This window comes from Mastacembelus armatus, chromosome 17, assembly GCF_900324485.2.
Source record: "Mastacembelus armatus chromosome 17, fMasArm1.2, whole genome shotgun sequence".
Taxonomy (NCBI): domain Eukaryota; kingdom Metazoa; phylum Chordata; class Actinopteri; order Synbranchiformes; family Mastacembelidae; genus Mastacembelus; species Mastacembelus armatus.
In genome coordinates, this window is record NC_046649.1 from 21,003,470 (window position 1) to 21,017,029 (window position 13,560).

Genomic DNA, 13,560 nt, shown 5'->3' on the forward strand with positions numbered 1-13,560 from the left:
TATGGGCTGAATATGTTTAAAAGACGAACATAGTAAGATGCATTTAGCATTTTGCAGAGATCTCAAACATGGATGTCACTCTTGAAAACAGAAGGACCTGTGTCATTTGGTGTAACAGTGTGATGAACGTTTCAGACAACTATGGAGGTTTACAGCATAGACAAATAAAAGAAACCTGTTTCTGTATTAAACAACGTTATGGTGAGAATTTCAAATTAAATGTTGGGATTTGTGTAAATTAACAGAAACACATAAAATCACCACCCACATTTCTTTCATTCTATATGGGCCCTGTGGCCCGAGACTTATTTAGACTGTAGTAGTAAATTGTCCTTCCTCTCATTGAGAAAGATACTGTGTAAGCTGATATTTTCTATTTGGTATTTTTCAGTCTTGTATATGGACACATTTCATTCAAGATGAACTTAAAGATTTTTTCAAAATTTCTTCCAAATTATCTCATTTTGTCTCCTTACCAAGTTTTGCAGTGTACATCATGAGTGCCTGTTACTGAAGCCTCAGCTTATACTCTGTAAATGCTGTAAATATGTTTGCAAACTTGATTTTCCAACATGTAAACAAATAAATGTAAAAAAAAAAACAAGCCTCAAGTTGTAGCACAGTGTGGTGCTTAATTTAATTCTTAATGCCATTTTTTAACTAAATAAACAATGTTGTTATAACAATTGTTCCAGAAACTAAACTACAATACCCAGTGTTTGGACACGTAGCTGACATTTTATCCAGCAAAACATGACAAACATTTTCAGTGGTACACTGAGGCTTTGTCTACAATGAAGCATATATACTAAAACTCACCCTAATACTTTTATTTTAATAAGGCTGTTACCCTGTTGCCTAGTTCTTCCAATTTTGAAAGGTTTCATTTGATGCCTCTGCTTATTTGGCTTGTTAAATATTAGATCCCTGGAAGATAACTTGTTTTACACAGTCTCTACTTTGTGATGTCAATTTTTTTTCATTACTTAAATATTAAGTTCAGGTGATTTTGCCACAACAGAAATAAACCTGTCCCCCAGGACGTGGTTGCTGTGGCCTGGTTGTGATTCATGGAAACAGATTTAAATCCTGCTTAGTAGAGATTATTCTGTTATTCACAGTAGAGAGTCAGGGGCTAGCGTGGTCAAGTATGCTGTGCACAATCTCCTGGCAGAGGAGAACAAGGGCAGTCTGGTCCCCACTGAACAAGCCAAGGGATGTTTCCTCTTTATAGCTTCAGAGGACGACCTCAACTGGGACAGCAAGGCTTACATGGACCAGATGGTGGAGAGACTGAAGCGCCATGGGAAAGAGAACTTTGAGTCTCTGTGTTACCCTGGAGCTGGACACTGGCTGGAGCCACCTTATGGTCCATTCTGCCCGTCCAGCTTTCATTGGGTTGCAGGCAAACCAGTCCTGTGGGGGGGTCAGTCCAGGGCCCACACAACAGCTGAAGTTCACCTGTGGAAGAAGATCCAGGAGTTCCAAGAGCTCACCTGAGCTGTGATGCTACACAGACTAAAGCCAAATTATAGATGCTATTATAGAACATTGCATTTATAACTCAGGCCTGGCAAATAGTTTTAGTGGCTGTCTTGTAATCTTTTGTAATTTTAAGTCATTTCTGGTATAATATTAAAAAAAATTGTAAATTCTGTTTTTAGTTATTGATTATAGACAGGCAGGTAGATGGTCAGTCCCAAAGGGAAGTTAGAGTGTTGCAGCAGCACAGTTTGTATAAATAAACACCATAGATAAAGTCTTGGATTTAGACTTGGGATTTTAACTCAAGTCTTAAATCACACATACAGTGACTTGAGACTTGATTTCAGACTTGTTCTTAAAAGGCTTGGTTTGGGCTCCGGTTCTGGGACATGCGAACAGTCTTTAATTGACTTTTTTAGGTTGTTCAGCTCATTAACATTAAGGAAATGTATAAGCTGAAAGTCAACTGTAAACAACAGACAGATAAGTCAATTTCACAAACTAGACATACATTCTTAGTTCACTTCTTAGATGACACTGAAGACAATATTACAGACCTGGATGAAATCAGGTAAATAAAGTCATTTACATGATTTTGTGGCAGGGGGGTGTGTTTTTTTTTTCATATACCACATAGTAATAGCCAGTTTAGTCATCAACCAAACAACTAATCAGTGCTGATACTGTATATATTAATAGATAATGGAGTGATTATAATACAGTACATGGTTTGCAATAATTAAGATATATCAGTGCAGATTTCTAGGCAGTCTGGACTGCATGTAGGAGACTAGATTGCTACTCTCAACCATTAGAGACTTGAGACTTGCAAAATAATCACATAAACACTTGTATCTTCTGCCTTAAAGGGGACTGTGCTATAATGTGCAATTTAAAGAAAATCTGCAAAGTAAGTGCAGTTGTCAAACACATACTGTTGAGTAAATGTGGTGGCATAGAAATATTATGTATATAAAAATGCAAATAATCAAATACAATGATTTAAATATATTATTGAGGTGAATATTCTATCATTGATGTTTTGTGTTTCCCTCAGTTGTGTAAAACAAACACAGGTTAGTGAGCGTCTTCTGCTGGACAAAGTTTGCAGCTGCACTGAGCTTCATCCACAGGAACCAGCAGTGTTTATACCAGGAAAGGTGAATCAGGTCAGTAACAGCCAGTTTATTCTTGGAGAAGTGCAATAATAGTCTGTGACTGATTGGAACTGAGTGTTTGATTCATGTAGTGACATGTAAACATGTTGATTTGTCCTGCATCAGAGTCTTGGGTTGAAAGAGGATCAGATTCGGTGCGTTTACACACTGACCGGGTTTAATACGGGGGACGGGTTGGACATGTCCCCCCACCCAATACTGGAGACATCTGCATTTGTCCCATCCAAATGTTAAACCACTGAACATTAGAAAGTCTGATTTTTAAAGTGTCACACCGACTAAAAACCCGAGCACAGTGTCGATACAGAGTCAGTAAACTTTGGCCGAGATAAATCAGTCAGTCGTGTGGCTCAAATAACAGAAGTCACTAACGTGTTACATGAACTAGCTAGTTGAAGAATGGAAGACGATTAAACCAGTAAAGGAGTTTGAAATGACAAGTTTGGTGGTTTGTGACTGAGATTTACCCACAGCAGTTAACGTTACGTTAGCTAACGTTAGCTCTCCAACGGAGAAGTAACATCACTCTAAGGTTATGCTGTGGCTAAGCTAACTGGCTACTAGCACAACGATGGCTGATTTAAGCTTTTTAAGACGCCCTGTTTCTAACACTCTGGGTTCACTAACGTCAACTATGGTCAAGCCGTTAAAAAAAAAAAACAATCCGGTAACGTCAACGTAAGCTCCGCCTTTTACGTTAACGTTTTTACGTTAACGATACCATTAACTTTAGTCTCGTCTCAGTCCTGTGACGTCAGGTCTTTCTCGGTGTTAACGGTTCCCACCGTGACTGATTGATTGATAACTATCGTTACTGTATTTGGAAACATAACTGGCACCAAAGTCACCTACACATTAATCATCTCATACATATTCTGGCTTTTCAGTTGTGTTTTCTGTTTTGTCTTGTAATTATTGTGTTGACACTTAATTTTTTCATATTTACTGTCACAGTCACGGGACAAACTCTACGTCTGTGAAGAGAGGATCTGTAGTCTGTGGAGAGAGGATCTGTAATCTGTGGAGAGAGGATCTGTAGTCTGTGAAGAGAGGGTCTGTAGTCTGAAAAGAGGATCTGTAGTCTGTGGAGAGAGGATCTGTAGTCTGTGAAGAGAGGATCTGTAGTCTGTGAAGAGAGGATCTGCAGTCTGTGAAGAGAGGATCTGCAGTCTGTGGAGAGAGGATCTGTAGTCTGTGAAGAGAGGATCTGCAGTCTGTGAAGAGAGGATCTGTAGTCTGTGAAGAGACGATCAGTAGTCTGTGGAGAGAGGATCTGTAGTCTGTGGAGAGAGGATCTGTAGTCTGTGAAGAGAGGATCTGTAGTCTGTGAAGAGAGGGTCTGTAGTCTGAAAAGAGGATCTGTAGTCTGTGAAGAGAGGATCTGTAGTCTGTGAAGAGAGGGTCTGTAGTCTGAAAAGAGGATCTGCAGTCTGTGAAGAGACGATCTGTAGTCTGTGAAGAGAGGATCTGTAGTCTGTGGAGAGAGGATCTTTAGTCTGTGAAGAGAGGGTCTGTAGTCTGAAAAGAAGATCTGTGGTCTGTTGAGAGAGGATCTGTAGTCTGTGGAGAGACGATCTGCAGTCTGTGAAGAGAGGATCTGTAGTCTGTGAAGAGAGGATCTGTAGTCTGTGGAGAGAGGATCTGTAGTTTGAGAGGATCTGTAGTCTGTGAAGAGACGATCTGTAGTCTGTGAAGAGAGGATCTGTAGTCTGTGGAGAGAGGATCTGTAGTTTGAGAGGATCTGTAGTCTGAGAGGATCTGTAGTCTGAGAGGATCTGTAGTCTGTGAAGGGAGGATCTGTAGTCTGTGGAGAGAGGATCTGTAGTCTGTGGAGAGAGGATCTGTAATCTGTGGAGAGAGGATCTGCAGTCTGTGAAGAGAGGATCTGTAGTCTGTGGAGAGAGGATCTGTAGTCTGTGGAGAGAGGATCTGTAGTCTGTGAAGAGAGGATCTGTAGTCTGTGAAGAGAGGATCTGTAGTCTGTGGAGAGAGGATCTGTAGTCTGAGAGGATCTGCAGTCTGTGAAGAGAGGATCTGTAGTCTGTGAAGAGAGGGTCTGTAGTCTGAAAAGAGGATCTGCAGTCTGTGAAGAGACGGTCTGTAGTCTGTGGAGAGAGGATCTGTAGTCTGTGAAGAGAGGATCTGCAGTCTGTGAAGAGAGGATCTGTAGTCTGTGAGGAGAGGATCTGCAGTCTGTGAAGAGAGGATCTGTAGTCTGTGGAGAGAGGATCTGTAGTCTGTGAAGAGAGGATCTGTAGTCTGTGGAGAGAGGATCTGTAGTCTGTGAAGAGAGGATCTGTAGTCTGTGGAGAGAGGATCTGTAGTCTGTGGAGAGATGTCCTCCCAAGTCAGACTGAGGCTGCTGCCGAGTGCCAGATGTTTGTTTGACCAGCCCGTTCAGGTGAAGGTGGAGGGGCTGAGGTCGAGGCAGGTGGTCACCATGAGAGCCAGATCAACGGACGAGAAAGGAGTGGTGTTCGGCTCCTCAGCCACCTACAGGGCTGATGGGAGCGGGGAGATAGACCTGCTCAGAGACCACTCACTCAGTGGGAGCTACGTTGGGGTTGAACCCATGGGTCTGCTGTGGTCGCTGAAGGCAGATGCCTTGCACAAGTACTTTTTCAAGAACAACGCACTACAACCCCATGTGGTGAAGTTCTCTGTGCATGAGGAGGGCAGGGAGGACAGGATGTTGGCAGAGGTGACCAATGAGAGGCTTCTGATTGGAGATGGGGTCAGCCAGCTTCCTGTCAAAGGGAGGAATTTTCAGGGAGTCCTGTTTACCCCCCCAGGTAAATAGTTCTGTACTTTATGTTTTCACCACATTCTGTACAACATACAGTGCTGTAGTTATGACTGTGTTTGTAGTTGTTACAGTTTAGTGTCATTGCATCAAAATATTAAATTCAGCGATTCATACAATGTAATGAGCTAAGATTTCCTATGATTCTCTACAGAAATTTGCCGTGTTGTATATGTCTTATGATCCAGGAGAAGGTCCATTTCCTGCAGTGTTGGATCTCTGCACCTTTGCATCTGAGAAAAGAGCCAGTCTGCTGGCCAACAAAGGCTTTGTGGTTCTGACTGTACCAGTTTACAGTGACCACCCTGACAATGTCAAACAGATGCATCTGGACCATTTTAAAGAAGCAGTGGATTTTTTACAACAACAACCAAAGGTGAGCTGTGTGAAGTAAATTATGCTTTTAAAGGGTCAGTCCTCTTTCACTGCAAATATGTTTTCACGTTTTTCTGATGTTAAAGCTTTAGCAGTTTGAGTTTGACATTTTAACTGAATATCTTCCAAATTACAACCTTTTAACACAAACTATATTTATTTTAATTGCCAAATTCCTGAATTTTGTGTGTTTAAACATATTATAACACCTCTTATTTGCTAATTTATTTTTCTTCTCAGTTGGGCAGTAAAGGAGTTGGCATAGTATCACGATCAAAGGGAGGAGAAATTGCACTTTCACTTGCTGCTTTTGTACCAGGTGTTGAGGCCACAGTGTGGATTAATGGCTGCAGTGCTGTTTTGCTTGTTCCTTTGTACTATAAGAACCAACAAATCTTCCCACCTTTACTGTTTGACACCAACAAGCTGATTCACACTGAATCAGGAGCTAGCATAATGAAGTACGGTTTTGAAAATCCTGTGGCAGAGAAGAACAAGGACAGCCTGGTCCCCATTGAACAAGCCAAGGGACGTTTCCTCTTTGTGGCTTCAGAGGACGACCTCTGCTTGGACAGCAAAGTTTACATGGACCAGATGGTGGAGAGACTGAAGCACCATGGGAAGGAGAACTTTGAGACTGTGCGGTACCCTGGAGCTGGACACTTGCTGGAGGCACCATATAGTCCATACTGCACCTCCAGCTTTCATAGGGTCCTACCCTATGTAGTCTTGTGGGGGGGTGAAGCCAGGGCCCATGCTGCAGCTGAAGTCCACCTGTGGTCAAAGATCCAGGAATTCTTCAAAACTCACCTGAGCTGTGATGCTGCACAAACTAAACCCAAGTTATAGATGCAAATAAGATAAGAGAAATAATAACAGATCAAGGTCTCAGGGCTGCTAATTAACAATAGTTGATCATGTTTATGCTTGTTTGTTTTGTAATGAGTAGAACTTTCAATATGTGGTTTTGTGCACATTAATGAACATTCAGCTAGTAGAAATATTCCTCAATCAGAAGTTAATTCATTTTGAATTTCAGTTAATTTATCAAAGGTGATGCAAACTGTTGAAATATAGTAACCTGCTCTTTTTGCCATTTCAAAGTAAAATGATATATATGATTCTGATTAAAAACATGCATAATATTTTGGTATCAAATGTTATGGTTAATACATAAATAAATACCCATTTCTCATTATTCACAGCAGTGAACTGATGTAACTTTTTTGAGTGTGCATGACACCGTGTTCGTGTGTCCTGTCTGAATGAGGGAGTCTGTGTGTATTCACCCCACAGTAGATTTACTTAAAGTTGGTGTTGGAACTGCAATTTTCTCCCTCAGTTCCACGTGTTCGTTTGATCAATAAAGCAGAGGCGATAAATATGGTTTCAAATAGTCCGTTTATTAAAACACACTGGATAAAGCAGTTACAGAGCTCTGGGTCAAACTTTCCCTAGCCAATAACACACTCTCTGTCAGGGCAAGAAGTCTGACTGGCTATTCTTCCCTCGACCCAATGATAATATTACAGAACAAAATGTGCAATCTTTAGGAAGTTCCTAAGTGAAAGTGTTCCTCTCCCATAGGTTGAGAAGGGTGAGATAACCTGATGTTGCCATGCCTCCAGGCAGAGGTCAACCTGTTCCTGCAAGACAGAATACAACAACAAAAGCAACATGCACATCCTATCTGATGTTATGTCTAGTTCACTTCTTGCACTGTGAGAAACCTTGCAATTACTGAAAAACATGTTCATCTCTAAGCTACTACTGTTTTGCACATACCAAATGCTTCATAACTATAACTGTAATAATGCCTTATGCCTTAAGTTATAATGTAATAAAGGTAATAATTCCCACACTGGAGTGTGGATGAAAGCAAACAGCCCATGCAACACTCCTATTTTTCCAATCTGTTATGAACCTAGGTTTCCGTTTCCTGTTGGACTTTGATTTTGGTGTTTGGGTTTCCTGTGTATCTTTGATCAGTAATAGGTAGCTTTATTTCTCATTATTTCATCAGTTTAGATCAGCTCCACCTATGTTAATTAGTTCTGTCCTGAGTCTATTTATACCTCCTGTGTTCCTTTGTTCCATTTCAGGTCATATTCTGTGTAGTACTAAAACATTTCTTACACTAGGGAAGTCATAGTATTACAGCAGCACAGTATGTGCAGGGCATGTGCTGCCATAACACTGAAAGACATTTGATGCTTATCAAGTTGAAAAGACATGTTGAGTAAACGTGATGGTGTGGAATAACATATGAACATTTGTAAATAATCAAATACAATGAAGAGGTGAATATTCTTAAATTTCATCCCTCTTGTGTTTGTTTCTAAACTATCAGAGGGAAGAGGGACATAAAAGTGCATGCAGGGTGGGTGGAGTCCCTAAAATAAAGCACAATCACTTATTTCACATTACATGTTTTTATTTAATTGACATTACTTTGTAGAACCCTTTTTTTCACTATGAGACTAAAAACATTTTTTTGTAATTTTATTTTGTCCAAAAAGTCAAATTATATTGACCATGATTGATTTATAAAATGAACAAAAGGGGGTGAATTTTTTTCATGTTAATATCTGTTGTTCTTTGACATATGACGTTAAGGTCTGAGGTTTTCAACTGTTGATCTGACAAAACAAGCAATTTTAAGCACATTCTAATGACTTTGGAGAGTTTCACCTTTTTCTAATATCTTATGGAGAAAACCAGTATTAGGTTTATTAAGAAAAACATCAGCACATCAGTCAGTAACAGAAATAAGTGTAATACAAGTGTGACTCTCAAACTCGATCAAGACATGTTTCTTGCTGTACTTGTATTATTCTTATTAGAAATTAAAAGAAATGAAGGCGAGAAATATATTGTTATAATTATATCTGCAACATTATATATTGTATTAACATCAGTTACAGTCACAGCAAAAATAAAACATGTACTAAAACATCTCAAAACACTCCTGCAGGATACACTTCACCATATGGCCATATGCTCAGTATATTAAAAATCAAACAGCTGTTATTTTAATTATTGATCAAGATATTGACCTGTGTGCTGTCATGGTATTGGAAAGTAAAATAAACATCATCCCAATGTTGGATCACGAGAACAGTTCAAGTACATACTGATCCATCTGAACCCTCACACATCTTTTTTGTTATCACAGACAGAACGTTCTGTCTCTGTGGTTGAGTTCAGACAAAATACTTAGTAGACTGTGCATCATCAGAGGAGGAGCAGAGAAGCAAACAGAGGATTTTAAAACCCAGCTGATCATTTTCCTCTCAGATCAACAACTGCTTTACTGCAGGTAAGTCAAGTGTCTTTTTTCCGACTTGTCTCCATTTGCACCGTTTATTACACACTAACTCCTTTGTATTTACAGAGAAATGAGCCTGTTCCTAACTTTTTATTTAAAAGCATTTTAATAATGTAGAAAGACAAAGAAAAGGGGAACAAATATGAGGTCATGGGGTGCACAGCACATCCAAATGAAAATATTTATAATTTGAGTAGTAACCTGGTTAATGGTTATATCCTGAAAACAAAGTCTGAGCATCGTATCATATGAATGTTGCTAAAATATGTATCTGATGTATGTCTGAAACATGGATTTGAACTGAACATCTAACACACATGCATCAACAGCATTGCAAAGACAGTAAAACAGTAAGTTCACATGAAAAAATATAAAAGAAAAACTTATGGGGATGTTTAGTTAATTATTGGTATGAGTTTATTTCTAATGTGTTTGTGTTGATATAGTTATTGAACTCATAATGGATTCATTGATTATGTGTATCCTATATCACATTTTACAAAAATTATAACTTTGTTATTGACTTTGTTACGTCCACAGGGAAAGTATAAGTCTGGAGAGAGGATCTGTAGTCTGTGGAGAGAGGATCTGTAGTCTGTGAAGAGAGGATCTGTAGTCTGTGGAGAGAGGATCTGTAGTCTTTGGAGAGAGGATCTGTAGTCTGTGAAGAGAGGATCTGTAGTCTGTGGAGAGAGGATCTGTAGTCTGTGGAGAGAGGATCTGTAGTCTGTGAAGAGAGGATCTGTAAGTCTGTGGAGAGAGGATCTGTAGTTTGTGAAGAGAGGATCTGTAAGTCTGTGGAGAGAGGATCTGTAGTCTGTGGAGAGAGGATCTGTATTCTGTGGAGAGAGGATCTGTAATCTGTGGAGAGAGGATCTGTAAGTCTGTGGAGAGAGGATCTGCAGTCTGTGGAGAGAGGATCTGCAGTCTGTGGAGAGAGGATCTGTAGTCTGTGGAGAGAGGATCTGTAGCCTGTGGAGAGATGTCCTCCCAAGTCAGACTGAGGCTGCTGCCGAGTGCCAGATGTTTGTTTGACCAGCCTGTTCAGGTGAAGGTGGAGGGGCTGAGGTCGAGGCAGGTGGTCACCATGAGAGCCAGATCAACGGACGAGAAAGGAGTGGTGTTCAGCTCCTCAGCCACCTACAGGGCTGATGGGAGCGGGAAGATAGACCTGCTCAGAGACCCCTCACTCAGTGGGAGCTACGTTGGGGTTGAACCCATGGGTCTGCTGTGGTCGATGAAGGCAGACGCCTTACACAAAAGGTTCCAAAAACCATGTGCTCTAAATCCCCATGTGGTGAAGTTCTCTGTACATGAGGAGGACAGGGAGGACAGGATGTTGGCAGAGGTGACCAATGAGAGGCTTCTGATTGGAAACGGGGTCAGCCGGGTTCCTGTCAAAGGGAGGAATTTTCAGGGAGTCCTGTTTACTCCCCCAGGTAAATAATTCTCTACTTTTCACCACAGTCTGTACAACATACAGTGCTGTAGTTATCACTGTTACTGTTACAAAGTTGAAGCAGTTCTGTAAAATGGAATGGCTAAAAATTCCTCCTGAACATTGTGCACATCTGATCCAGAGCTACTGAACGTCACTGCTGCCAAAGGAGGTTCGACCAGCTATTTACTCCAAGGGTTCACTTTTTTTTCCTGCAGCATTGGGAATTTTTAATGGGTGTGATGATTAAAGACAAGACATTTGATTTTTTTTATGTGTTATCAGATTAGACACAAGTGGCTCTAATGAACATCAGACCACATTTCATGTTAAATATTTTCATTTTTATTATTTAATACTTTTCAAGTTTGCCTGTATGTAACTGAGCTATTGTGACCAAGGAATTTCCCTTGTGGACCAATCAAGTTTATCTAAATCTAAATCTATCTAAACCAGTTAATGCCAAGTGATTCACATGCTTTGTCCTGCCTCTGTATATGTCTTATGATCCAGGACAAGGTCCGTTTCCTGCAGTGTTGGATCTCTGCACCTTAATGTCTGAGAAAGGAGCCAGTCTGCTGGCCAACAAAGGCTTTGTGGTTCTGGCTGTACCAGTTTACACTGACAAACCTCACAATGTCAAACAGACAAATCTGGACCATTTTAAAGAAGCAGTGGATTTTTTACAACAACAACCAAAGGTGAAGTCACTGATGCTTTTAAAGGGTCTTTCAGCTTTGTCTTAAATCACAAGTTAGTTGCCCTGATGAATATTGGAACATGCTCCTCTTGTATTCACGTTTTCCTGGTGTTCATATAAATCTTTGCCAGTTTGAGTTTGTCATATTAAGTGAATATCTTCCAAAGATATAACCTCTTAACAAAAAAATGGCTCTTTGTGTTTTGTTCAGCATTAGTGGAAGGATATTTATAAAAAGAGAGAAAATGTTCACACAAAAAGCAGATTTTGATGAGAACATTACTAACTTTGTCTAACTCTGGTGGCTGAAGCAACATATCAGCTTGAGATCAATTTGGAGTGTCATTTTGAACAGAACGAGAACTGGCAAAGTAATCAAAATGGTAAATGGTCTTATACTTGTATAGCACTTTTCTACATTCAAGTGTACTCAAAGCACTTTCACACTATTAACTCTTTTCACCCACTCGCTCACACATTCATACACCGGTGGAACAGCCAACAGGGGCAACTTGAGGTTCAGTGTCTTGCCCAAGCACACTTTGGTCTGTGGACCAGGGAGGCCAAGGATCAAATCACCAAACCTTTGGTTCATGGTCAACCTGCTCTACTTGCTCTACTCTACTATTCTTATGTGATCTTATACAGTTTTTTCTTTAAAACTATGTTGGTATTACAAGTTTTTGAAAGGTGCATTACTTGGGACTTTGGAGATTTTAGCTATTATTTACACTAATGTCTTGATTCAGCTTTATATCCCAATATCTGAAAAGTCTTCATTAAACATATTATAACACCACTAATTTGCTAATATATCTCTTCTCAGGTGGGCAGTAAAGGAGTTGGCATAGTATCACAATCAAAGGGAGGAGAAATTGCACTTTCACTTGCTGCTTTTGTATCAGGTGTTGAGGCCACAGTGTGGATTAATGGCTGCAGTGCTGTTTCACTTGTTCCTTTGTACTATAAGAACCAACAAATCATCCCACCTTTACTATTTGACACCAATAAGATGATTCACACTGAATCTGGAGCTAGCATAATCAAGTATGGTCTTGAAAATCCCTTGTCAGCAGAGAACAAGGACAGCCTGGTCCCCATCGAACAAGCTAAGGGACGTTTCCTCTTTGTGGCTTCAGAGGACGACCACTGCTGGGACACCAAGGCTTATATGGACCAGATGGTGGAGAGACTGAAGCACCATGGGAAGGAGAACTTTGAGACTGTGTGTTATCCTGGAGCTGGACACTTGATGGAGCCACCTTATAGTCCATACTGCCCCTCCAGTTTTAGTGGAGTTATTTCCAATGTAGTCCTGTGGGGGGGTGAAGCCAGGGCCCATGCTGCAGCTGAAGTCCACCTGTGGTCAAAGATCCAGGAGTTCTTCAGAACTCACCTGAGCTGTGATGCTGCACAAACTAAAGTCAAGTTATAGATGCAAATAAGATAAGAGAAATAATAACAGATCAAGGTCTCATGGCTACTAATTGTTGGGATTGCTGCGCAGCAATCCCAAGATATGTTCTTCGTTTTTTTTTTCTTTATTATTATTATTCAGCCGTTTTTCGGTCGCTATCTAGTCCTACACTGTTCGACGTAGAAACGTCATTCAAACACCGTCGCGTTCAGCTCGATGAGGAGAGGGTTGTTTCTACTGTTTTTTCAGCGACATCTTTCATAAATTCCGAAATATTCCAGGTTTTGTCGGAATTTTTTCCAATAGGAATGAATCTAGAGAATGTTAAAATCCCCTTCAACTTTGTCCTCTTTCAGCTTTAACTGTGTCAGCATACTTTCAGCTAGAAACACCATTCGACCTTTAAACGGGTCAGAAGGCATTAATCTATAAATCTTGTATTCCTCTTTTTGATACCATTTACGGTTTTTCTTTAACTGCAGTTTAAGTTTTATGGGTTTTTTTAGGAATTTTCTGAATTTTACATTGGTGTGTATGGGAGAGAGCTAGAGTGCGTGATGTCATCGCTAGAGTGGGAGAAGCTGTTAAGCTTATGGAAAATTTTTTCTCTTTAACTCACCGTCACGGCCACAATTTTGACTCTTCATACACCATTTTCTCAAAAGTAGTAGAGGTTTTTGTCTTCTTTCAGGCAATGCTGTTCCCATTTTCATAGGCCAAACAGACAGAGAGTGACTGTGAATCTCTCATTCACTCCCATTATAAAGAGCTCTACCATTTCTGGTGAGAAACACAAATGAAGGCTGTTTCTAACTTGTCACCAATCCTTCATTTTT

At 40.2% G+C, this 13,560-nt stretch overlaps 2 protein-coding genes across 2 annotated transcripts; both read left to right on the forward strand.

The window, feature by feature from the left end:
* The first annotated feature begins 4,976 nt into the window (after window positions 1-4,976).
* On the forward strand, window positions 4,977-7,044 carry LOC113134582 (acyl-coenzyme A thioesterase 1-like). The gene is made up of 3 exons (XM_026314030.1): window positions 4,977-5,455; window positions 5,655-5,842; window positions 6,082-7,044. Exons 1-3 carry the CDS (start codon window positions 4,999-5,001, stop codon window positions 6,688-6,690), a joined length of 1,254 nt encoding a protein of 417 aa, XP_026169815.1. The 5' UTR covers window positions 4,977-4,998; the 3' UTR covers window positions 6,691-7,044.
* Window positions 7,045-10,100: 3,056 nt separating this feature from the next.
* Window positions 10,101-12,779, forward strand: LOC113134581 (acyl-coenzyme A thioesterase 3-like). Its single transcript, XM_026314029.1, has 3 exons — window positions 10,101-10,608; window positions 11,121-11,308; window positions 12,134-12,779. The coding sequence occupies exons 1-3, from the start codon at window positions 10,152-10,154 to the stop codon at window positions 12,740-12,742; spliced, it is 1,254 nt and encodes a 417-aa protein (XP_026169814.1). The 5' UTR covers window positions 10,101-10,151; the 3' UTR covers window positions 12,743-12,779.
* Window positions 12,780-13,560: the final 781 nt, after the last annotated feature.

Excerpts from the sequence above, each read along its gene's own strand:
- LOC113134582 (XM_026314030.1), top strand. The coding sequence starts at position 4,999 with ATGTCCTCCCAAGTCAGACTGAGGCTGCTGCCGAGTGCCAGATGTTTG. Across the intron at positions 5,456-5,654 it reads AGTCCTGTTTACCCCCCCAG|GAGAAGGTCCATTTCCTGCA; the intron begins GTAAATAGTTCT and ends CTTATGATCCAG. Across the intron at positions 5,843-6,081 it reads TTTTACAACAACAACCAAAG|TTGGGCAGTAAAGGAGTTGG; the intron begins GTGAGCTGTGTG and ends TTTTCTTCTCAG.
- LOC113134581 (XM_026314029.1), top strand. The coding sequence starts at position 10,152 with ATGTCCTCCCAAGTCAGACTGAGGCTGCTGCCGAGTGCCAGATGTTTG. Across the intron at positions 10,609-11,120 it reads AGTCCTGTTTACTCCCCCAG|GACAAGGTCCGTTTCCTGCA; the intron begins GTAAATAATTCT and ends CTTATGATCCAG. Across the intron at positions 11,309-12,133 it reads TTTTACAACAACAACCAAAG|GTGGGCAGTAAAGGAGTTGG; the intron begins GTGAAGTCACTG and ends ATCTCTTCTCAG.